Source organism: Aspergillus luchuensis, chromosome 2, assembly GCF_016861625.1.
Source record: "Aspergillus luchuensis IFO 4308 DNA, chromosome 2, nearly complete sequence".
Classification (NCBI taxonomy): domain Eukaryota; kingdom Fungi; phylum Ascomycota; class Eurotiomycetes; order Eurotiales; family Aspergillaceae; genus Aspergillus; species Aspergillus luchuensis.
In genome coordinates, this window is record NC_054850.1 from 1,248,408 (window position 1) to 1,271,360 (window position 22,953).

General features: G+C 51.6%; 10 protein-coding genes across 10 annotated transcripts; 5 read left to right on the top strand and 5 right to left on the bottom strand.

Annotated features, from left to right (window-relative positions):
- Positions 1 to 429: 429 nt before the first annotated feature.
- AKAW2_20393S (uncharacterized protein) lies at positions 430 to 2,008 on the top strand (the record flags this gene model as incomplete). The annotated part of the gene is made up of 5 exons (XM_041685100.1): positions 430 to 479; positions 529 to 745; positions 813 to 1,592; positions 1,673 to 1,770; positions 1,855 to 2,008. The coding sequence occupies 5 exons, from the start codon at positions 430 to 432 to the stop codon at positions 2,006 to 2,008; spliced, it is 1,299 nt and encodes a 432-aa protein (XP_041539219.1).
- Positions 2,009 to 2,208: 200 nt separating this feature from the next.
- Positions 2,209 to 3,260, bottom strand: MEP5_2 (M36 family metallopeptidase; the record flags this gene model as incomplete). Its single annotated transcript, XM_041685103.1, has 3 exons — positions 2,209 to 2,398; positions 2,473 to 2,887; positions 2,939 to 3,260. The coding sequence occupies 3 exons, from the start codon at positions 3,258 to 3,260 to the stop codon at positions 2,209 to 2,211; spliced, it is 927 nt and encodes a 308-aa protein (XP_041539220.1).
- Positions 3,261 to 3,529: 269 nt separating this feature from the next.
- MEP5_1 (fungalysin/Thermolysin extracellular metalloproteinase 5) lies at positions 3,530 to 4,306 on the bottom strand (the record flags this gene model as incomplete). The annotated part of the gene is made up of 1 exon (XM_041685104.1): positions 3,530 to 4,306. The coding sequence occupies one exon, from the start codon at positions 4,304 to 4,306 to the stop codon at positions 3,530 to 3,532; it is 777 nt and encodes a 258-aa protein (XP_041539221.1).
- Positions 4,307 to 4,953: 647 nt separating this feature from the next.
- On the bottom strand, positions 4,954 to 5,628 carry AKAW2_20396A (2-oxo-4-hydroxy-4-carboxy-5-ureidoimidazoline decarboxylase; the record flags this gene model as incomplete). The annotated part of the gene is made up of 3 exons (XM_041685105.1): positions 4,954 to 5,013; positions 5,069 to 5,168; positions 5,225 to 5,628. 3 exons carry the CDS (start codon positions 5,626 to 5,628, stop codon positions 4,954 to 4,956), a joined length of 564 nt encoding a protein of 187 aa, XP_041539222.1.
- Positions 5,629 to 7,438: 1,810 nt separating this feature from the next.
- Positions 7,439 to 11,046, top strand: AKAW2_20397S (putative GPI-anchored cell surface glycoprotein; the record flags this gene model as incomplete). The annotated part of the gene is made up of 4 exons (XM_041685106.1): positions 7,439 to 7,512; positions 7,635 to 7,822; positions 7,889 to 10,951; positions 11,003 to 11,046. 4 exons carry the CDS (start codon positions 7,439 to 7,441, stop codon positions 11,044 to 11,046), a joined length of 3,369 nt encoding a protein of 1,122 aa, XP_041539223.1.
- Positions 11,047 to 11,554: 508 nt separating this feature from the next.
- AKAW2_20398A (pseudouridine synthase PUS4) lies at positions 11,555 to 12,862 on the bottom strand (the record flags this gene model as incomplete). The annotated part of the gene is made up of 2 exons (XM_041685107.1): positions 11,555 to 12,726; positions 12,790 to 12,862. 2 exons carry the CDS (start codon positions 12,860 to 12,862, stop codon positions 11,555 to 11,557), a joined length of 1,245 nt encoding a protein of 414 aa, XP_041539224.1.
- Positions 12,863 to 13,549: 687 nt separating this feature from the next.
- On the top strand, positions 13,550 to 15,512 carry AKAW2_20399S (uncharacterized protein; the record flags this gene model as incomplete). The annotated part of the gene is made up of 4 exons (XM_041685108.1): positions 13,550 to 13,754; positions 13,830 to 14,098; positions 14,170 to 14,328; positions 14,382 to 15,512. 4 exons carry the CDS (start codon positions 13,550 to 13,552, stop codon positions 15,510 to 15,512), a joined length of 1,764 nt encoding a protein of 587 aa, XP_041539225.1.
- Positions 15,513 to 15,908: 396 nt separating this feature from the next.
- EBP2 (EBP2 family rRNA-processing protein) lies at positions 15,909 to 17,079 on the bottom strand (the record flags this gene model as incomplete). The annotated part of the gene is made up of 2 exons (XM_041685109.1): positions 15,909 to 16,222; positions 16,296 to 17,079. The coding sequence occupies 2 exons, from the start codon at positions 17,077 to 17,079 to the stop codon at positions 15,909 to 15,911; spliced, it is 1,098 nt and encodes a 365-aa protein (XP_041539226.1).
- A 1,118-nt stretch (positions 17,080 to 18,197) lies between these two features.
- Positions 18,198 to 19,991, top strand: AKAW2_20401S (HET domain-containing protein; the record flags this gene model as incomplete). Its single annotated transcript, XM_041685110.1, has 1 exon — positions 18,198 to 19,991. The coding sequence occupies one exon, from the start codon at positions 18,198 to 18,200 to the stop codon at positions 19,989 to 19,991; it is 1,794 nt and encodes a 597-aa protein (XP_041539227.1).
- A 1,735-nt stretch (positions 19,992 to 21,726) lies between these two features.
- On the top strand, positions 21,727 to 22,179 carry AKAW2_20402S (uncharacterized protein; the record flags this gene model as incomplete). Its single annotated transcript, XM_041685111.1, has 1 exon — positions 21,727 to 22,179. One exon carries the CDS (start codon positions 21,727 to 21,729, stop codon positions 22,177 to 22,179), a length of 453 nt encoding a protein of 150 aa, XP_041539228.1.
- Between the last annotated feature and the right edge of the window lie 774 nt (positions 22,180 to 22,953).

Below are 22,953 nucleotides of genomic sequence, written 5' to 3' on the forward strand. Positions count from 1 at the left end.
TGATAACTTGGCCGGAGGCGATTAATTGAACGGATCACGTGAGTGTCAATCTCCGCTGTAGCAAACAGTCATTTCACTTCTGCACTACAATGTTGTAGGGGGCAATGTTCCGTGATGCTGAAAGATGTGTTGTCGGTTGTTTCTTGCGGTGGTGTGGAATCGTTGGTCTTAATGGTTAACCGCCGCCGCCCGGAAGCTCCGCGGACAGTCCGAGCCGATCCATCAAGCTTCATACATGCTATCACAACACCATGAACCATGTCCCCGGAGGCTCCGGGGGTTACAATATGTATCCCCTTGTCACTGTATGCAGATGGTATATATGCACTCGGAGGCTCTGCTTCAACATGTTCCATCAACCCAAAATAACATTGAGACTCACTAGACACTATATCTTCAGCTTCAACTTGTCAAACCTAACTAGCAACCATGGCTCACCCTAACGATGCTCCCTCCACCAAACCACCCTCCGAATACACGTACATCACCCAGTTCCCCAAACAAGAAGCACATCACTAACCACCTCAGACCCATCGCAATAATGACCCTCCTCGGCTCATTCTGCGGCATGTTCTGCACCGTCGGCTTCGTAAACTCCTTCGGCCTCTTCCTCGAGTACTACAAAAAAGACCAACTCTCCAACCAACCCGAATCAACCATCGCATGGATAGCCTCCATTGACATCTTCTTCATCTTCGGGGTGTCTGTCGTATCTGGCCCTCTACTCGACACTCTCGGGCCACGAGTGCGTATCCACCCCACGCACATCCACATTATACACCCCCATAACTAACTAGTAGTAAACGATGCAGCTCCTCCTCTGCATCGGCTCCCTCGGCACCATCTTCTCCATAATGATGACCTCCCTCTGCAAACAACTCTACCAATTCATCCTCGCCCAAGGCATCCTCCTCGGCATCTCCCTATCCCTACTCACCTGTCCCATGATCGCCCTCGTCGGCCAACACATCAAGATCAAGCGCGGCGCAGCAGTCGGCATCGTGATCGGGGGCTCCTCCCTCGGCGGCGTCCTCTGGCCGATCATCGTTAACGAACTGCTCAAGAAACCCAACATCGGGTTCGGATGGACCATGCGCATCGTGGGTTTCATCATGTTGCCGCTACTCACAGTGACGTGTTTCTGCTGTAGACCTGCTGCACCTCCACCATCACCATCTTCTCAACAATCGCAGGCGCAGCCAGAACCAGAATCAGAAAAACCCACCCCCTCCCCAAAAGAATCAGAATCAGAATCAGATACATCCCCCCTCCTCAAAAACCCAACCCTCCACCTAACCTGCCTCTCCTTCTTCATCATCTACTTCGGAATGTTCTCGCCCTTCTTCTACGTCTCCAGCTACGGCGTAGCGAAGGGCTTTTCCTCCTCGTTGTCATTCTATACCATCTCAATGCTGAACGGCGCGTCACTGTTCGGGAGGATCATCGGGGGCATACTAGCGGATAAATTCGGACGGTTCAATGTCTGTATTGTGTTTACGATTCTCTCCGGGGTGGTTTGTCTCTGTTGGACGAAGGCGACGAGTGTGGCGGGGTTGGTGGTGTTTGCGGTGGCGTATGGGTTTGCTTCGGGGGTGAGTGATGATCCCTTCTTTTCTAATCTAGGTGGTAGTGAAGATGGGGGATGAAGGCTAATGGTGATGGCTGTGTGTAGGCTATCCTTTCCCTCCAACAGGCATGTGCATTGCAGCTTGCTACGCCGAAGACGGTGGGGTTGGCGGTGGGGGTTGTTATGGGTGCTACGGCTTTGAGGTATTTATCTATTATTTCATATGTGTTTTGTTTGTTTGTTGTGATGGGTCATAGTTTGCTGATCATGTCTGGGATGGGATATAGTGCTATGGCTGGGATACCCATCTCCGGGGCATTGGTGCAGAAGTATGGGTTCCTCGCGCTGTCGGTATACGCCGGGGTGAGTTTGTTGGTGGGTGGGTTGTTGTTGATTGTGGCGAGGGGGAAGCAGAGGTTGGAATTTTGGACTGTTGTTTGAATGATACTTATATACCACCGAGGGGTGTTGAGTGATAGATGGGATGTTGTGTGGTTTAGTTGTTGGTCTGGTATGGTATGCCGGGTAGACTGTTTTATAGATTTGCTTCCATGTTTAGATCCATCGATGCTGTATTAGTGCTAGTTACTTAGTCCTCTTCTATTTAGATCAGATATCTCCACTCATCTTCTGCAACACAATTAACATCCCCTAGGAAGAAGTGTACTCCCCCTCCGCATCCGATTAAACCCACTGTAGCCCGCTCCCTGTCCCAATTCTCTCTTCGCGAAGCCCCTCCATATCTCACATCGATTCTTGCCCCCAGTCAACACAATATCTGCATCAAGGATGGCATCTCTAGCTTGCACGAAGTTCGGATTACATGGTTGTCTTCATTCAGATATTAGTCAAGATCCGACGGATACTTCGAAGGTGAAAACAAAGCTATCCTTTGGATCACTTACAGCGCCATCCCATCCACCACCAACTTCATCATCAAGTACTTCCCATCTGTCGGCACTCCATCTCTGAACACCGGTCTCGGTCCATCATTCTTCCCGTACTTGTCGATGAGATTCCACATCACCTCGTACAGCATGGTCGCCCAGACGGTTCCGATAGCGTGCACGCCGTTCATGGTATTCACGCTCGTGTAGTTCAGAGGGTTTTCAGCAAATGAAGTAGAATAGGGATAGTCGCGGACACCGCGTTTATCGTTATCCGCCCAGGCGCCCATAGTGTAGGACGTCCTGCGCGTGTCGTTGGGTTTGATTCGAATGGCCGTGGCCATAAAGTCGCCCCAGCCTTCGCCCATACCGCCCGATTCGAGGGTGTTGAGACATCCGGCGTTGTGAGAGCCGCCGGTGAGGCGGTTCGATACTGAACGGTTAGACTGGGTAGTTTAATTGGTAAGGGGAGAGGGGGGCTTACCACCGTGAGTGTATTCGTGAATTACGATGCCCGCGTCAAAACTTCCATCACGCGACGGAGTGGATTCAATCCAGATGTACATGCGCATACGACCGGGGATACCGTCGGGTGGAGTAGCAAAGTTTGCGTTGCTGTATCCGGAGCCGTCTTGTGCGTTGAGGATCACGTAGTCTTTGTCGCGGCCGCCGCGGGCGCTGTTGTTCCATTGGAAGTTGCCGGCGGATTCGGTGAAGCCTAGTGTGTAGAGGAGGTCGTGGTAGGTGTTTGCTGTGTAGAAGAGCTGGACGATGGAGGCGTTGATGTATGACCGGGGTGGGGACATGTTGGGGGAGTAGGGCCATTGGAAGTTCAAGTCGGGGTTGGAGGGGCGTAGGTTGTAGAGATAGGAGCCACCGCCGGTGGGATTCCAGTGCGCGATGGCGTTGTTGCCTCTCGTTGTGGTGTAGTTGTTTAGCCCGTCGCTGATCCAGGTGTATTCGGATGCGGATAGGTCCCAGGGGTTGGTGAGGATGGTGCGATGTCCTTCTGTTGGATCGTTGGTGCTCCAGGGACTGTTTCTTAGCTTGGTTGTCTGGTTGGTAGGGTCACTTACTAGACTTGATATGTCGCGTCTGCTACGTAGTCCACTACGCCATGGACAGTGGTGGTTTCTGCATCAATGTAGGTCAGTAGCCAGTGCTCGTACATGTCTATTTCCACCCGCCATGTGAGTGCCAGAGTCCCATCTGGCTTGACGATGTAGACTAGTTTGGCTGTAGGGTCAGATACTGCTCCCGCTGCCTTTCTGAAGATGTACTCGTTTCGCCCATCAGCAGCTTCTGTAGAAACGTTGTCAATAATGAGTGGAAGCTGTAAAGCATCTCTTGCTCCTCTAAGAGCAACTACGGGACTTGACAGGTTGGGTTTGTCCAGGTAGCTGCTCGGCGACGCTCCTGTGAAGAATGAATGTCCGAAAGATAGAAGCTGTCCGTCCCTTCCAATCTGTAACGGTGAGCTTTTCTCTACCAGAGTGAGCGGGGAGCATACATTAACATTAAAGTCCGCATTGTCAATGTCAATATCATGAGCCGTTTGGCGAAAGTATACATGCGCAACTCCATTGTCGCCAACATAGTGGTCATCGACGAGACGGAAGCTTGCTCCAGGAACAATGTTCTGAACGAGTTGTGCTGCTGTATTGGTATAGTGTTCATCGGCGGACACTATTACTGATTGGTTTGCGTTCACATCGATTGAGTTGACATAATCTGTGTTAGAGGTCAAACGAAGGGAGTTCAAATCCACAGGTGCTGGAGTTGAGGCCGTAGCATATACCAGGATGGCCAACGGCAATGCTGCTATGCTGAAGACGAGACGGGTTCCATGCATGTTTGCTAGTGGGTGAATGGAATGAAAGATGTTTTAGGATCATTGATAGACTAGAACATGGTTTATATATACTGCCAGTTTGCTCAGGTACTATAAGAGCAGTCAGTACATCCCTAGCTACCCCTATCATTCCCATTCTCCCATAGCATCCCCTATCAAGGAAAGCTACTGTCTGACGTTGCATGGCTGTCCAACAATGGCGATGTACAACCTCTCCCCCTCCGATATCATTGGCCTATCGATGGCTGACCTCCCGGGTTGTCTCACAAGCTAGCTTCAAGCTAGCTTGCAGAGTGTTAAGGGATCCCATAAAAAGGTACTCCTTCAACAACCATAGATCAAATCCAGTCTGTGTAATACTAAAGTGCTGGTAGTACGCATCCTGAGAACGGAAGATCGTCCCGCTGTGAGACAAGACCGTCTTCCCATAATTCGCCGGCACTAGTCAGCCACTTTTATACTAACGGAATCACCAATTACCATGCATATTACCGCCATTGTCTCCCATAGGAGACAGACAGCTCCGCTGAGGAATCCCTTAGATAGAATTGTACTTTGCAAAGCAGCGGCTTTGGCAAGGAGATGAATCCGGGTGTGAAGTCGAAGGGTATTTATTGTTGGTATTTATTATGCTTGCATGATGGGAATTATATCTTAGCAGACTGCTCCAATTTCCGCGCCCGATCCTTTGCAATATCGCACATTGCCTGTAAAGAGCCCTTTGTCAGCACTGTTCCGTGGTCGGATGGACAGCCATCTCACCTGTATGATCTCCTCCACTTCGCGATCGGCGTCACCCCGGTCGATCCTCTCACGCATCTCCTCCATGATGGCATCCCTGTTGCGGCCGTTGACGAAAGTACTATGCCACGGAGATATGTTAGACCAACACAATTCATTGGGTGATTGGGAACATACACAAATCGCAAGCCAGGGAACTTCTCCTCATATTCCGCATTCATCCGCTTCAGCTTCTCTGCTTGTTCCTCTGCTCCCGTGTTCAGGTTTGCTTGTTCCTTCTTGCTCAGTTCGCTCAAGTGCTCCGTCGGGGCTCCCTTGGGCTGTCCCAGGCGGGGATGCGACCCCAAAATCCCCACCAGGATATCGCGATCTTTCGACGAGTTGGCAGCAGACAGAGCGGACATGCGACCGCCAACCGCATCAATCAGAGTGGAATAGGATGAGAATGTCTGGTTTGCGAGAACGGGAGCCATGAGGGTGTGCAGCTCCGGGGACGACTCGAACAGGGTATCCAGGACGCGGAATTGCTGCTCCTGCGGGAGTGATGTAATAGACGACGGAGCGGGGAGATCGGAGGACATGATTGCGGGGAGGGGAGGAGATTAATTGACAAGGACTATGAGCTGAAGCTGATGTTTTCGAGTAAAGGTAACTTGATCAAATTCCGTTTGTTTAAATAAGCAATGGTGACAGTTAAAGTGGGGGGTAGTTGGATATATGCTGCTTCAATGAGTCCCCGCATCGGCAGCCTCCGAGCGATGAAGAGGCAGCGGGACGGAGACCTCCAGATGCGGACAGTTTCAACCAACCCCCATACCCCCATCACATTGCGGATGAGACAATCTCAATTGCAACGAGGGATCAGTTATTCACAGAAATTTGGACTAAGGCTGAATGTGCACGGACAAGAGCTGTGGGAGCTAGAGCTAGAGCTTAAGCTTGAGCATCTCATCAGCATCCGTTAAAATTATTACATTGCAGACTGACGACACGGTCGGACATGTTCAGAATATCTGCAGGGGTTCTAGACCCCTGACCTTCCATACTGGAATCTGGGGAGGGGGTTAAAGCGATGACAAGAATCGGATTGTCCATCGATAGTGGCCATGTAAGGTGGGATAAAGTTTAAGTGGGCAACCAGATAGACTCCATCCAGGAGAATTTCTCAGCGATAGAGAGATGGTATATTTGGGGCCTGGATAATTAGCAGTGGACGATCGCATGGCTGTCCTGACCGATTTTGAGCCTAGCCGATACGTATTAAGCATTAACACCATACCGTCGTGTATGGCCTTGGTATCCTATCGGTAAAGTAAGTAACCGTCGCACGGCCCTGGCAGCGACCAGGAAAGCCACCTGCAGATGAAAAGCGAACCCGCATCATCCCTGCTACTGCTGCTTCTTCTTCCTCCTCCTCCCGTTCACGCCGGTTGTCGGGTGCCGAGAGGAATTGGAACCACGAGCAACATGAGTCGTTCTCTAACAATTGTATTCCGCGACCGTGGAGACGGGGTGTGAACTAGTACTAACAACTACTAAGTCGGTACCTGAAGAGTCAGTCAATTGGAAATTGGTTCAACCAATAGTCCCACGGTCGGACTTCCTTCTGCGGCGTCATTATTGGATCCCCATCTGGTGTTGCCTTCAGGGACATAACTTCATCAAGTACTAGTAGTAGTCCACTTGTCAATGGCCTGATAAATGAGAGAAGGAGACAGAGACGGACACATTAATATAGATAGGTATTAATCTACTTGACTTCCTTTCTTTTTTCTTCTTCTTCCTTCTTTCCCATTCTCTCTCTCAGTGAATGAATGAACTTATTCAAGTTATTTCGACTTGTAACTTGAAAGTGGAGAGAGAGAAAGGCACCCGGGCCAATCCACTTTTTCCACACCCATTATTATTAACCAACCAACCAACCATCACTCTCCATCTCTCCCCCATTTCTGCCCCTGAACGGGCTCAAGACCGGGTTGAACTCCTGAGAGGTTCGTGGGCATAAGTCACCAACCAACTCGGTCCCCTCGGCCGTCTTTGCGGATGGATCAGCATTCTTGTTCACAAAAAAGGAATTAGTTATACATTGTATCTGATTCTCAATCCATCCCCCCCGTTTAGTGTGTCCCGCCCGTCTTGATCTCGCTCCACCGCTGGTGTGTGTCTCGCTCTCGCTGCCATCACACATCGAGACCCGGCGCACTGCTTTGCTTTGCTTTGCTTCCTTACATCCTGAACCTTTCCGCTAGACCCTCCCTTTCCCCTCTTTTTTCTCCTCTCGCCCCTCCTCTTTCTTCTCTTCCCCTCCTCCCCCCATCGTCCATCATCATCATCACTTGGAATCGTGATCTGTGACGGTCCTGGGCATCTGCCTCCAATGCAGTTCCCGTCATGTCGCTCAATGGGCTAGATAATCCCACCGTCATCGATGCCTACCAGACCGCGCTCACCGAGGCCGGTGGATGGTGAGTAGTCCGTGTGTCTCGGCTATACCCTGCAGCACCTTCGGGTCCTTCGTTGCAAGGGTGGCCATTGCAACCCAATCGCATCGACTGTCGCTAATGCGCATGGCTTGCGTCTCTTCTAGGTTTCTCCTCCGGTATGTATCAAGGGATGAAGTTGATCTCCTTGATCGCGGCACCGGCGGGGTGCCCGACGTGCGCAACGCGATCGACAGCTACGAGGAGAAGTCTCCGCTCTACGGCTTCCTACAATATCGGCGACGGAAAGTGGTCCTCAGCTATCTGCCAGAGGGCATGTCCCGTCTCGTTCAGGGTTGGTCCAGATATATTGTCCCATCCTGACAATCCTACATCCACTGACCTCGTCATCCTCCTGCAGCCCGAACGACGGTCCAGTTCCAATCGATTCTAGACAAGTTCTCCCCGCATGATACGGTATTCTCGGTGACGCAGCCATCGGAACTTACAGAAAGCGCATTGTCCTCCGCATGCTTACTACATACGGCTTCCGGTTCGATCACTTCCTCTTCCAGTTCCCTCCGCCGTCGCCGATTGAAAGAGATCGCGGAAGATGCCGAAGAGACTACCGTAGGCAAGGACGAGAACCAGGCGCAGTCCGCGGCCGATGGAATGCCGCGCCAGAGATCGTTCAGTCAGCTGTCCGAAGCCACGGTGGTTCCCCCATCAGTGGTGTCAAGTATCCAGCAATCCCCAGTCGGCAACGATTCGACCCCGAAAAGTTCCGAAAACGCCTCCATTCGAGAGCGGTCCTCGTCCGTGGCCACATCGGAGCGGGCTCCTTCCTATAAGAGCTTTCGAGAAGACGCGTCCTACGCTCCGTCGGAGCCCCGCCAATCTTCGCAGTCTGCCAGGCCGTCCGTACGTGACCTGGAGCGTGCCGGATACAAAGCTAAGGTCAAGCTGGGCCCCCGCCCTTCAGTAGATGGCAGCGGACGCCCTCGCACGGCAGGCAACCTCTCTCGGAGCGCTGAGCGGCGGCCAGTGGCATCTTTGCCTGCGGGCGTTCGATCATCGTCCCTGCGCAAGTCCAATCCCAGTCCTTCGCGACCTCGATCTTCTGGAGGCAACGGGACCCCCGTCGCCAGCAAAGTACCAGCAGTGCCTCCGTTACTGGTGCCTCCCTTTTCCATGCCCATCTCACGGCCCAAAATATCGCCCGGTGCCAAGTCACTGAGCGCGCTGTCTTCCTCCACCACGTCCAACGAGAAAGAGCGGTTGATGAAGGCGCTTCAGATGCGGAAAACGCAAATGGAGAAAAAAGCAAAGGAAGGGAAGAACAGTTCCGCGACAGATAAGGGAGAGACGTCCGGGCTGGATATGACCGAAAATAAGGAGAACATCGGTCATATACCAAGTAAAATGAAGCACGACGGGGGCGATGACCGAATGGCCCACTTGGCAGGGCCGAACAAGGAGCCCCTTTCCGAGACTCAGCCAAGCCTGCAGCCCACGCTCCGTCATCAGGGGGCTGAAGAAGACGACGGCCGTACTACTCCTAAATCCCCTGAGCCCTCGGGCGACCACCTCTCCCTTAGCCAACCAGCACACCTGAGCGACAGCAGTAATGAGTTTCAGGCGACAACACCCACTCGTTCGGGATCTGAAACGCAGGAGGGCGACAGGGACTTGGACGCATCCAATTCCGGAGGCGTCTCGGGTGGCCCCAGCTCCCCGACTAGGCTGCCTAGCGCCATCGCCGCTCCACTCGAGAACAATTCTGGAAAGGCTCCGGACGAAGAGATTGTTGGCCCCTCGCCACCAAAACCAGTCCCCCATCCTGTTGTTCCTGGCGAACAAGAGGTCCTCCCTCACCACCACCACCACCAACCCAGCACGCCAGACGTGACTGAGTCCGATCTATTCGAGTCGCCTGCTCGGCCCGATTCCCCCCACCATCTTCCAGCGGTCACCTTCACCCCCAAGTCCTTGTCGATCGCCGCTCCCCCTCCGACGGAGCCGCAGCATGACTTGACCCCTGAATCCTCGAATGTGGAGCGACAGCACAGCACGTCTCGAAAGGAGAAACGCAAACCCTACCTCGAACCTATTCAAGTCCCAACTCCCGACTACTCGGATGACGAGAACCTTCTTTCAGACGACTCCTTCATGGAAGAATTGACCAGTGCCACGGTTGAGGAGGCCAAGCCCATCTCCGTGGGCGTGTCACCCCTCTCCCCAGGCTACTCCAACAGCAGCAACGGCAACGTCTCGCCTGATGCGTGGAGGAATTCGCGTGCCGTGTCGAACCCCAGTGCCATTGGACACCAGTCCCCCAACATGTCGACCGTAGCCATGGGCCGCTCCGTCTCGACGACGGGTGCCGATTCTGGTTCCCAGAACGGGCCGGTCCTGGTGGCAAGGAAGATCAATGTGTCGTCGGGCATCTCCAGCCGCATTAAGGCATTGGAGAAGTTCTCCAGCAGTCGCGACGCCCCTTCGACGAACGGCCAAACCCTCGCCGCCCCCTCCGCTGCCTCCTTCGAGACTCTTCGCAAAGGCTACTCGGGACCTTCGATGCCCCGACCCCTCTCATACGCTCCTGAATCTTTCTCGCGCTCAGCAAGTGTGAGACGACCTAGCTCACAGGCGGGCCCTGGCCTCGCTGGTCCTGGCCTCTCGCGCTCTCCTAGCTCGGTCTCTGTGACCGCTCGCATTGTTCGCGATCCCACCGCTACTGAAACCAACCCGAACGCCGACCCATCCGAGCCGGCCGCCCTCAATCTACAACCCAGCCAGATTACTGTCGAACAGGAAACTACACAGCTCCCTGTGTTGAGTCTGCAAACAGAACCTACCATCACTCCGTCGGAAGATGATACCTTGCCCCCGTCCTCTGCTGGATCCGACCAGCAATCCTCCGTGTCCATGCAGCGTCCAGAGAGTCGAATCTCTACCCCTACATCCATCAAAGAAGAAGAGGCAGCATCACCCGCCAAGTCGTCCGGTGATGCGCCCTCCTCCCCTGATGAGAAGAAGGAATCCCGTGCGACGCGACTCCTGCGCCGCATGTCCTCTATCACTTCGCGTAAGAGCGTTGTTGGTGTGTTGAACCCTATCAAGGGAGATGACCATGTGGTCCCCATCAAGCTTGAGGAACCCGAGAGGCCAGTCTCGAGGGCGACGGAGGTGGCTCCGGCGATCGATATTGGCGAGGTCAATGTGCAGTTTCCTGACACTCTCCTGTGGAAGCGTCGGTTTGTCCGCATTGATGACCAGGGTTATCTGATCCTGACGCCTGGCAATCTGGACTCGACCAACCGCAACCTGGTCAAGCGGTATCATATGTCCGAGTTCCGCACTCCTTGCCTGCCGGACGAAGACCGCCAGGAGCTGCCCAACAGCATCCTGCTGGATTTCCTGGACGGCAACACTCTCCAGTGCGCCTGCGAGTCGAGACAGGGGCAAACCTTTGTGCTTCAGAGTAAGTCGCCTGCCTTGATACGTTCAACGGATGGTAACTAACACAATGTAGCGCTGCTCGACGCTCACAGCACCTACCAGACCGTCTCTCATTAGCCTTGATCTCCTGCATAGAGCTTGTGCCTTTCCCTTCTCCTTGACCTGCATATATTGCGCATTCCTTCCTCCTTTCCTTCCTCATCCGGTGTTTTCAGCGGTATACCCCTCAAAACGGTTTCCTTCTACCCACTGTTTTGTATCCATCACATTCTACTCTTCTATCCCTTTTTGTTGGACTTGTTGGTGAGACAGGATGTTCTGTCGGCTTGCTCTGTAGGATGTGGGTCTTGGATTCTTCGTGTCGACATTAGCAGCATTGGCGATTGGTTCTTCAATAGCGTGGCGTGGTTGTTGTCCAGACATTTAGATTGTTCTACTGTCAGCAGTGCGGTCCCGTTAAGTCTTGGATTGTAGCCTTAGACTGTTGGTTGACTGGCTAGCTCCTGCTTGAGCAAGGTCGGAAGACTATTCCCGACATGTTGGCAAACATCTACTCATCCTTCAACATCCAAGAATACATGCGAACATTTATTACATCTCCCAACGCCGGCCTAGTAGCTACAGACTAATTCTGTTTCGGGGAACGCGGGGACGACGGCCGAGCCAGTCGCTGTTCCTCCCAGTCCTCAAGGAACTGTTGAACCTTGGGACCCCAGACCTCCTCGCCGGCCTCGAGGTCCTTGTACTCGAGCACCTTGTCCGGGTGAAGTTCGAACTGGGCCTGACGGGACCGGATGAGCGAGCTCATCAGACCGCAGCTTCCGACCGCCTTGCCCAGATCGTGCGCCAACGAGCGCACATAGAAACCAGACGACACCGTCATGGTGATCTTCACCGCAGCCGGCTGAGGCTGGGACTGGGGCTTGGACTCGGAGGCTTCCTCCTTAGCTTCCTCCTTGGGAGCCTCCGAAGACTCCTGCTCGGCCGGCTCAACAGGAGCAGCCTCACCCTCCGCAACCTTCTGCTTCTTCGCCGATGGAGCAGACTCAGCATCACCACCTTCAACATTCTCCTGAGCATCCTCCGCAGGCGGGGACTTTCTCTTCGCAGAGGCCTCTCCTTCTCCCTCACCCTCCTTCTCCACAACGGGCAACTCGTCCTCCTTCGCCAACAATTTCTCCGCGACAGCCTTCTCCTCGCCCTCAGCCTCAGCCTCCGGCCACTTAAACTCATGCGTCCCAGGCTCATACCACTCCAGGATCCTCAAATCCGTGACCTCAACCGGCCTCTTCTGGATCTCAATCGGCGGCTCCTTGCCCTCGCGCGCATACTCATAAAGCTTCTTTCCATTGACCCTGAGCGCCGAGAAGATCGGTGGCCGTTGCATGATCTTCCCACGGAACTGCTCCAATGCCTTCTCCACCATCTCCCTCGTCACATGCTCGTAGGGCGCCTTGCGCACCACCTTTCCCAGTCGATCATAGGTATCGGTCTCGGCGCCGAACAGCACAACGGTCTCGTATTGCTTGGTGCATCCCAAGAACTCGTTCAGATGTTTCGTGCCCTTGCCGACGCCCGCGACGAGAACGCCGGTCGCCAGGGGGTCGAGGGTGCCTCCGTGGCCAATCTTGACGTCGAGACGCTGCGTGCGGCGGCGCTTGCGCTGAAAGTTGCTTTCGCGGGCGCGACGGGCGCGCTCGTCGGCGAGCCAGGGGGCGAAGAGCTTGGAGGGGTTGAAGTGCGTTTGGAGGGTGCGGACGACGTCGGCGGAGGAGACGCCTTGGGGTTTGTGGACGGCTGTTCATTACCACATTATTAGTTAGATGTCGGGGTAGAGGGGATAATTGGGATAGTGAATACCGAATACGCCTTCGTAGATCTTTTCACCGGACATGGTGCGACGGAAGGGTCTGAGGGCTTGACGGAAGCTCATCGGCGAGCGATGAGGGTCGGGAAGGTGGGTGAGGTTATTGGGGGGCACAATTGATTGATCGACTAGCACAGCTCAGTGATGCGATCGTACACAAATATATATATAGCCAAATATAACCGAAGAAAATAGCGGTGCAACGAATACTACACCCAAAGTAGTAAGTAGTAAGTTAGTAGTGAAGGTCGACCAAAATATATTTTCAGCTCCGCAAAGTTACAAACTTACCCGCAATGCAAGTTTCCCATTACGGGACCGAGTCTAGTCCAGTCTAGGCATGAAAGAAATCCCGCTGGTAGTAGTAATTTACCACTCCAAATGCAGTAATTACCCGGTAAGCTTGCCCACCTCCGCACCTAATCCTGGCATAATCAGTGGTGTAATTGTCTGGTAATTACCGGACTGTCCTCCGGCTGGCAAGCGCAACAGCAGCATCATCGCTGTGACTGCAGTCAGTCAGTCAGTCAGTCAGCTTCACCCCTCCGTCCCTCTACTTCTACTCTTCCTCATTTCAGTTACTACTCCTCACTCACTCACTCATTCATTCAATAATTCTGTCACTTTATTACCTACTACCCACCACCTTATCCATTGCTTTTCTTAAATCTATCTAACCCCTCTCCAAACCGAGAGAAATTACTTAACAAAGCCCCCCCTCCCGAGCATCGAAAGCAACATGCAGTCCCCACCATGACCTCCCGCGAAGATAGTGTCCTGGCCGCCAGAGACCCCTCCCTCACCGACGAAAATGACTGGGAAGAGTTCAGCCTGTCGGAAGTTCGAGTCCTGGTTCCGGGCAAATCCCGCTATGCGAATCTGTTGACTGCCTCGCCGGAGAATCCGGTCCAGGTGACGGGGTGTTTGGATGAGGTGGAGGAGGAGCAGGAGAAGCTAGGTAAATCACCCCCTCATTTTCTTATTTTTTTTATAGCTATGGAGGGGGGTGCGGTGCTAACAGAATACTGGCTAGTGCTCGACCCAGAATACTTGACGAAACGCATCGTTCTCGAAAACGTCACCCACTTCGCCTACGGACAACATAATGACGGGGAAGTCGGGTTCTGGGTGGCTGGGAAGGCGGGCTGGTTCTCGATATCTCCGGCGAAGGGGTACAAAGCCATCTTCAATGATGTGGTGGAGGCGATTGATTTGTTGTATTTCCTGGCGGATCGCCATCAGTCGAAGAGGAGGAGGAAGAGGAGGAATTGGAATCCGAGTGTTGAGTATTTGTGTGAGGAGGTATGTTCCCATTTCTTTCTTCTGTGCTTTGGTGGATGTTGGTTGCTAATGTTTTGGTTGGGTTGGGATAGTATGTGAGCCATACGCATGGGATTTGCGAGGATGCGGATGACTCTGCAGAGGTGTTTTATAAACATCATGACTTTCTGCTCTCGAGGATGTTGAAGGGTGAGGAGGATGTGCAGTGGACCACTACGTGCATTTTTGAGCATCTGTGTGAGAAGTTTCCGGTATGTCGTCTTTTCTTTTCAAAAGAGGGGGTTGGAGTGTGCTAATTGTGTAGGATGATTACGAGCAGATTAAAGCGCAGTACGAAGGCGCGAAGGAGGTAGAGTCGGAGGGAGGAGAGGAAGATGAAGAAGAGGAAGACAAGGGAGAAGACGAGAAAGAGGACCAGGATGAGGCGGAAGCACAACCAGATACATCTGGATTATCGAAAGACCAGGCAGATGCTATCTACAAGGTCATTCTCGACCTCAAAGAAGCAGGATACCTGGCCAAGCGTCAATTGACCTTCGAGCTTCTAATCAACACCCTCGTCGAACGCTTCGCAATCGACAGTACCGATTACGCACACGACCTTGTCGGTGCACGGGCCGAAGCTATCATAGAAATGATGGACGAGGCGAAAACATACAACTTTGACTGGTCTCGCAAGGTCATCTACCGCGAGCTCAAAGCCGCGGCCAAGAAAAACAGAGTCCAGCAAATTACCCTCACCCCGCTGCGGCCTCGCCCGACCGAGGACGATGAATCGTCCGGAGAAGAGAGTGAGCATGAAGACCATCCCCGACTGCGCAGACGCAGGGTCCACAAGTCGGTTTTGCGCCCGAAGAGCTCTGTTGCCACGAAGCAGACCGGCAAGCGAACACGAAGTGCAATCGATGACCAAGATGACGACTCGGACGACAACGAAGATGCAATGGACGAGTTTGAAACTCCAAGCAAAGTCCGCGGACATGAACTCGTTCGCGACCCGCTGTCGACTCGCGCGAAGCGCAGGACGCGGTCGCTACTGTACGATGCAACCCCCATCCAAAAGACGCCATTGCAAGAGACGCTTCAGAGCCGGAACACGTCTGTTTCCGGGGCGGACCGTGAGACAAACGCGGATGCATCAGATTTGGAAGGCACCCATGAAGATGATATAACATCCGATACCTGGACATGTCACGTTCGAGGCTGCGAAAAGGTCATCCACAAGAGCAATTCCAAACGTGGCAAGGAGCTGATCCAGGACCATGCCCTGGCTCATGCGGATGATACTAAAGCGAAGATCGATCTTGTCTTTGCTGAACAGAGACTCAACATTGGACTTCCTGTTGATAATCTCCTCAGTCTTATCAGAGAGTTGGGCGCATTTGATACCGAGCATCCGGTGGATGGCGCCTTCACTAATGGAGTGAAGACATAATCAGGCATCAATGCGATGCAACAATTTAGATACAATTTCTGTGCACAGATGATGTGCGTGTGCAGTCTACAAGGTATGTTGCTTATTGCTTCTACATTCAATGACATGCTTACATTTCTCTAGTTGCGTAGCTCGCAGCACTTACGGAGTCAGGTTAGCGGCGTTGAGTGGCATGATACATGGCGGGTGGGATTCTGCTTCTTGAGATATGATGTGATACCAGAGATACCAGCATAATGAAGTCCCCTACTCAGGTTCAGCTAGATAGACAGTCACCATTCCATGATTATCAATATACAAATCAAACTGTCTATGGAAACACTGCTTTTATAACCCGACCGGTATCCGACAAGCTAACAATAAACCAAACCATAAAGAAATGTACAGCGAATGGAATCAAGAACGGCCCTTGGCAGCAGCCCTCCTGCTCTTGCCAGGCCTCTTCGCACCACCGCCCTTAGGACCACCCTTCATCTTCTTGACCGAGAAGTCACGCATATCACCACTCGAAACAGCATCGCCACTCTTAGAAAAGCGCTTCTTACCACCAAACCCGAACTTCTCATTCTTCTTCTGACGCTTCATCGACGGACCACCCTCAGCATCACGACCGCGCTTGCGACCACCACCAGCCTGAGCCGCATCATCAATAGCGACATCGAACATGTTGGACGAATCATCCGTAGGACCGCCAGTATCAGCCTTGCGCTCTGCACAAAACAGTTAGCCACACAAACCAACCAATCCCAAACGGAAAATGAAAATGAAATCGTAAGAACATACTCTTCTTCAACGCATTAATCTTCTCCAACGTCTCCCTCTTCTCCTTCGCCCTCTGCTGCAACTTCGCAACCTGCACCTGTTTACCAAACTTCTTCAAATCACGCTGCTTTCTCGCCTCCGCAGCGGCCTTCTTCGCCGCCGCCTCATCATACAACTTCTTCTTGATCTTGCCCATGTGCTCATCCGTCTTCACCATCTCGGCAAAGTAATCGCCCGGTCGCGTAAACGGCACGCCTTCTTTCTTGAGCGTGCTCCGCGCCGTCATCGCCGCCGCTTGGCATACCTTGTAGAACGCCAGTTCGCGGTTCAGGTCGTCGTTGGCATCGGGGACCTCAATCGGCTCTTGCGAGACAAGACTGTTGTGCTCGGAGAAGGGCGTCGCGGGAGTGAGGAAGGAAATGCGTTTCAGACTGCTGGTGATGGCGGCACTGTTGTTGATTGTGAGGCGCTGGTGCGTGACGACGTCTTCGCGCTCGTCGTCCTCCAGGTCGCTGAGGGGGATGTCGGATTCTTCTTCATCTTCGTCTTCTTCTTCTTCTTCTTCTTCTTCCTCATTTTCGGAGGGTTCTTCGGCGTCGGGGGTTTCTTCCTCTTCAGACTCTTCCGAAACTTCCTCCTCTTCATCCTTCTTCTTCTCTTCAACAACCGATTTCTTCACATCATCACCCTTGGTAGTAGCATTCTTCTTCTTCGCCGCCTTAACCAGCTTCTTCTGCTTCTCGGCCTCGTAGTCGCGACCGCGGTGCTCGTCCAGAGCCTGAAGGAGCTTGCTGCGCTTAGGCATGGTGAATTATGATATGTGGTGTGTGGGTGGAATTGGGGGTGTTGTTGGTATGGTGCAAAGCTGCCGGCTGGAACTTTGCTTGCTGCAAATCAATGGGAATATTTTTTTGGAGAGATTTGGTAGCGCTAGGGATGGATTGGGTTTAGTGTTGTGGGGTTGGGGGAGGAAGGTTGTTCCGTTATCGCGGATGGGTTATCGATAAGGGAGGGTGTGGTGATAAGGGGATGGATGGATGGATGGATGGACGGGATTGATGGGATGGGGAGTGGTGATTGATGAGTTTGATTATGATGGGGGGTTGGGTTGATTGTGTTCGGTATTGTAATTATGGGGGTATGTAGAATGCGATTAAGATGAGGATGGGTGGTTTAGGAGCATGTCAACTTCATTCATCGTGATAGAAGATACTGGTTACCAAACTATATATAACTGGGATAGGGCAATCCCTTCTGCTGTCCGTTCTTGTTCAACATTTCTACTTTACTTTGACAGCGCACGCCCTACAGTATAACCATTCATAAACCCTTGGCATTATCACTGGCCCTCTTTGATCCCGGGGGAGGTGTCACTACTTGGTGCACCTGAACAGCGCCAGTCCACAGACATCAAGCATGGCACGTTCATGAACTTCCTGCTAGTCATATAGGACAGAATATAGTCTATAGTCGATAGTCCAGTTTGATGGGATATAAACTATATATACATATAAATATAATGTGTCTAGTCAGCTAGGTGACGGAGAGATGTGCCCCAACATAATTATTTTCAGCTTTCAAAACAATGATGGTAACTCTTCCCTTTCTTGATGCTGGTATGGTAGTGTCCCCATCCAGAAATCCTCGAATCTGCAGACACTTGGATTACTCAAACAACTTCCACAAAGGCTGTGTGTCAAAAAGGCAAAGACAGCTACTTCTGGATGACATGTTCTCTAGTAGAAGGTCAGTGTGTCGAGGGTGCAGCATTAGCGCCGCACCATCATTTTGGCGCACTCCGCACTTCTTAACCTGAATGCAGCTCGTAAGGATACCCAATGAATACCCAACCTACTAGAAATAATTGAGAACATTATACACTAGCACGACCGCCACCTCATCTTGGGCCTGCTACTTTCCAGAATGCCGTTGTCATACAACAAGTTAGACCCCAGCGCCAAACAGATTCGTCTTTTGACTATCTTTCCGGATGAGAATGACGAGAACCTTGTTCGAGCATCGCTCCATACCGTGTCTCTCAACGATGCCTGCGACTTCGAGGCCTTGTCTTACGTATGGGGTGACACCTCTGTGACCGTGGACATCTCAGTTGATGACTGCATTATTGGTGTAACAGCGAATCTGCATGCTTTCTTGCGGGGACTTCGCCAGCCTGATACAGAACGCACGGTGTGGGTTGATTATGTCTGCATCAATCAGAACGATATCTCGGAGCGGAACTCGCAGGTTCCTTTGATGTGTCAAATCTATTCGACTGCCACGTCGGTGGTTGCTTGGTTGGGAGATCTGGAGCCGGAAGCACTGAAGCTCATCGAGTGGTATCATGCCAACCAAGATGGGCTTTACTATAACAGCACCGGTCTTCATGATATTTTCGAAGCCATAGCGGTGCTCTGTTTATCTGCTAACGCACTGTGTACCGCGCAGTATTGGCATCGCCTGTGGACATTCCAAGAGTGGCATCTCTCGAGAAATGCCGTTGTATGCATGCATGGAAAAACGACTTTTATCATAGGGAACTTCTTCGAACGATTAAACGACGAGATCGTCGCTGTCAGGCGTTTTGTTATGGTTCTTACCTCCTCAGGGGGCGCATTATCGATAGCAGATACATTCGAGACGGAAGATCTTTACAATTTCATTCGTTTCCTACTTGAAAGGCAGCAAGAACTCGACAGTCTCTTGAATAAGATCCCTCGAGATATTCTGCTCCTCAATCGAGATACCCCGCGTCCATCTAGGCTTGGGGACTTGCTATTGCTTACGGTTGACCGGCATTGCAGTAATCAACTGGACAATGTATATGCGTTATATGGGCTTTCTCCAGCGGCTAGGGAAGCATACCCTCCCGACTATCGAAAGACCATCAGCCAGGTCAATCATGAAACAACGTGCTTTGTCTTGGGACACGAAGCCAATATAAGTATATTCGATGACTTTGATTTTTGTTTCAACTCCTCTAACAAGGAGGACTCACTCCCTTCATGGGTTGTCGACTTTACCACGACGGATCCGGCGCACCGAGCAAAGATGCAACAAAACTTTTCCAAATCATTGCATTTGAATAAGGCTCCCTGGAAGCCAATTCAGGATCATGCCCCTATAGTCACAGATAATATGCACACACTCAAGCTCTGGTGTCAGAGGATAGGGGTTGCCTCTCCTCCATACTTGTTTGAGTCACCAGCCCTGGACTGTCTTGGGCAGGTACAGGCGCTTGCCAAAACCGCCGCAAGGCCCGATAATATATTTGAAGCTACTTTTAACTACACTGGTTGCTATAGTTATTTTATCCCGGATACATTCCTCGATATCATGAAAATTTCTGTCTCTGATGAGCATGAAAAGTTTCTGGAGGCAACGAAAGGATCTCTCCCAGCGCTTCGCCTCTGTTTTGAAAAGCTTACAGAAAAGCGATTTTTTACGATGGCCACCTCATCTGGAAGGAGTATTGTTGGCTTTACGGATTGTGAGATTGAAGAAGGTGATCATATTGTCGTCCCCTGTGGCATCGTCCAAGTGTTTGTTCTCCGCCCTATCCCAGAGAAGATGCTTGTGGATGGTGAAAAGGCCCAGTGCTTCAAGGTCATTGGGCGGGCTTTCGTCGAGAGCATATCACATCCAGAGGGAACTACTCCGGATCCTCTCCGTTCCGAATTGAAGAGGACGCCTGCTACACAGTTTTGTGTTCGATAAATGATTTTAGACAGGATAGACAAAGACATATCTCACTGTTGTGTGGGATACACCTCCCAATATATAGGCGTATACACTACATCCCAATGAAGCCTGCAAGTTTTCATTATTTGAGAAATATCATATAGAGATACTGCCATGAGACTACCATAATAAGCATTGTATGCTAGTCTTGAATCAAGAATAGGCCACATCTATCATTGATTCGATAGGACTACACGCGTATATAGGCTTTTAGGATATACAAGCCACATACCACATGACAAAGACAAAAAAATGGAGCTGCGGGGAATCGAACCCCGGACCTCTCCCATGCTAAGGGAATATTATACCACTAAACCACAGCCCCATTTGATGAATATAGTAATAACTCTAGATTCTCTTTCAGCCACCCGCGGAGTGATCTGTGCTTACTTTGGCAGATTTGATGGATAAGGGGAGGAATGGGATTAGTGTGAGGCATGTTTTTAAAATTGTGATGGATGAGAAGAGGGCTGGCTGATGGGTGGGGTGCAGTGGTTTGTTGTTCAGGCAGATTGGAATACATAATATGTTGGGACAGATATCTCTACGTCGCTTGGCTGACTAGACACGATATATCGTTTTTGGTCTAGTGGTTAGTGCTTCGACATAACATCACCTTCATGGATATTCATTCAATACCCCTGTTCACTCAGTGATTTCCTCTGCGCATTATGGTTATCTAATGAGACTACATATTACTCCATTCAGCTCATGACCTATCATGCTGCTTCATGCCCTCCCACAGCCACAAGAACGTTGCCACTAGACGCGAGGTTCTTTTTCCCTTGCTAGCGGCATCTTCCAGATACAGTCTACGACATTGGAGATGCCGGTCAACCCTACGAATTGACCGAAAAGATAGATCGTTGTGATGAAGCATTCCAGAAGACCCTGTTGGGGGCAAACTTACCCAGTAGTGCATCGGGCCCAAAGTAATACACTACCAAGCCCACCTCAAAAAAGACATAACTAACAAGACGTAGTTACACAAATAAAAACCCTGCTGTGCCTTACTGAAGGCGGCATCTTATGAATTTGATACTGCATAGGGCTGAATACATCGTCTCTTAATACAATGAATCCTTTCAGGTCACCCTATAGATAGAGGACGGCTTATCAGAACTCTAAACCCCCTGACTGCAAGGGACATTCCACGCACCGTTTGTTCAGACAGAGTCTCCGCCTCTTATGTAGGACACCAAATCTAGTTCAAACTCTGTCACTCCCTACACATGCCATAGCCTTTGTGGTAGGCAGACGGAAGGACCGAGAGAAATATGCTCTGCAAGGGGAGGAGATTTGACATGTTGTGACACTGGAACCATGAGCCTGAGAGAGTAGAGTATCAAACTTGGTAATGCAGCAGAATGGTGACGAAAGGGTCTATCTACAGGATATTGCATAGGGCTGCATTATGCGGGTTTTGCCCCCTTGATAATTGGCATGTATATTTCGGTCAGTCCGAGCTCGGAGACCACCGTGTAGTATAGTAAACTTCGAGCAGGTATGGATGTTAGTTGCATTATAGAGATTTCAGTATATTCAACAGTCCCAACGCATTCAATCTCTACCTAGGTATCTGATACACGTCAACATCCCTCTCTATACAAGACATATATAGCCCTAAGATCATCACAATGCCGATAGCCATCCACCCAAGTCCAATCTACACCATCATTCACCTCACGACGAGTAAACAATCATCACCACAATGAAGTCCACCCACACAAACAAACCCCTCCACCTCCACCACCTCCACCACCTCCCCACCCTAATCTGGCACTTCACCGAAAGCAACATCCCAACCTTCGTCCTCCCCAACTCCGCCTTCGGCTTCCTGGGCGCCCTCTCCGGCCCAGCCCTAACCACCTCCCCCACCCCCCCCACCCTATCCACCCTCCTCCCCCGCCTGCCCCTCCTAATCCTCTTCAACTGGGCCCTAGTCTTCATCTTCGACCTCTCCAACCAACGCCTCCCCGAATCCATCCACGAAGACCACCTCAACAAACCCTGGCGCCCCCTCCCAACAAACCGCATAACAGCGGACCAAACCCGCCGTCTCCTCCTCATCACCATCCCCATCGTCCTAGGCATCACCTACACACTAGACGTATGGCAAGAAACCTGCCCCATCCTGACCCTCACCTGGATGTATAAAGACTGAAGGGGTGTGATGAACTTGTCCGTGATGGTATTATCGCTGTTGCTTATGGGTTGTATAATATCGCCTCGTTGAAGATTGTCTGTACCGGGGACGAGGGGAAGATACAGCCCTCCGAGCAAGGGTATCTCTGGACGGTCGTGATCAGCGGGGTTATCTTCACTACGATGCAGATTCAGGATCTGAAGGATATGGCGGGGGATTGCACCCGCGGGAGACAGACGATCCCGCTGGCGTTCGGGGAGGGGTGGTTCAGGTGGTCTATTGCGGGGTTTTTTGTCGGGTGGAGTGTTCTCTGTATGTGGTTTTGGGGGTTGGAGGGGTGGGTGTGGTATGTGGTTGTTGGGGGCGTAGGGGGGTTGGTTGTGGGGAGGGTGTTGGTTGGGAGGACGGTGGTGGGGGATGCGGCCGCGTGGAGGTTGTGGTGTGTGTGGTTGGTGGTGTTGTATGGGTTGCCTTGGGTGAGGGGGATGGGGTGGGAGTGGGAGGGTTTGGTGTAGATGATGTACTAGATGGGGTTGAGGTAGGGAGGGATAGGGATTGTATGCTGTGATAGATATTTGCAGGTTATTCCGTATTTCTAGCAATGGGCCAAGGCAAAATAGAAGAGTGGGTTCGAATGATAGGGACCAGCCAGTGAATCGAAGCTGTCATTTTAGGTTACGCTTGAGAGTAAACTTTTATCTCTCGTGAGGACTTGATAGACTCGAGTACTACTAGTAATTTGCTAGGCACAAAGGATGCCGGGTGAGTCTATCATCAATACGATGGATGAAC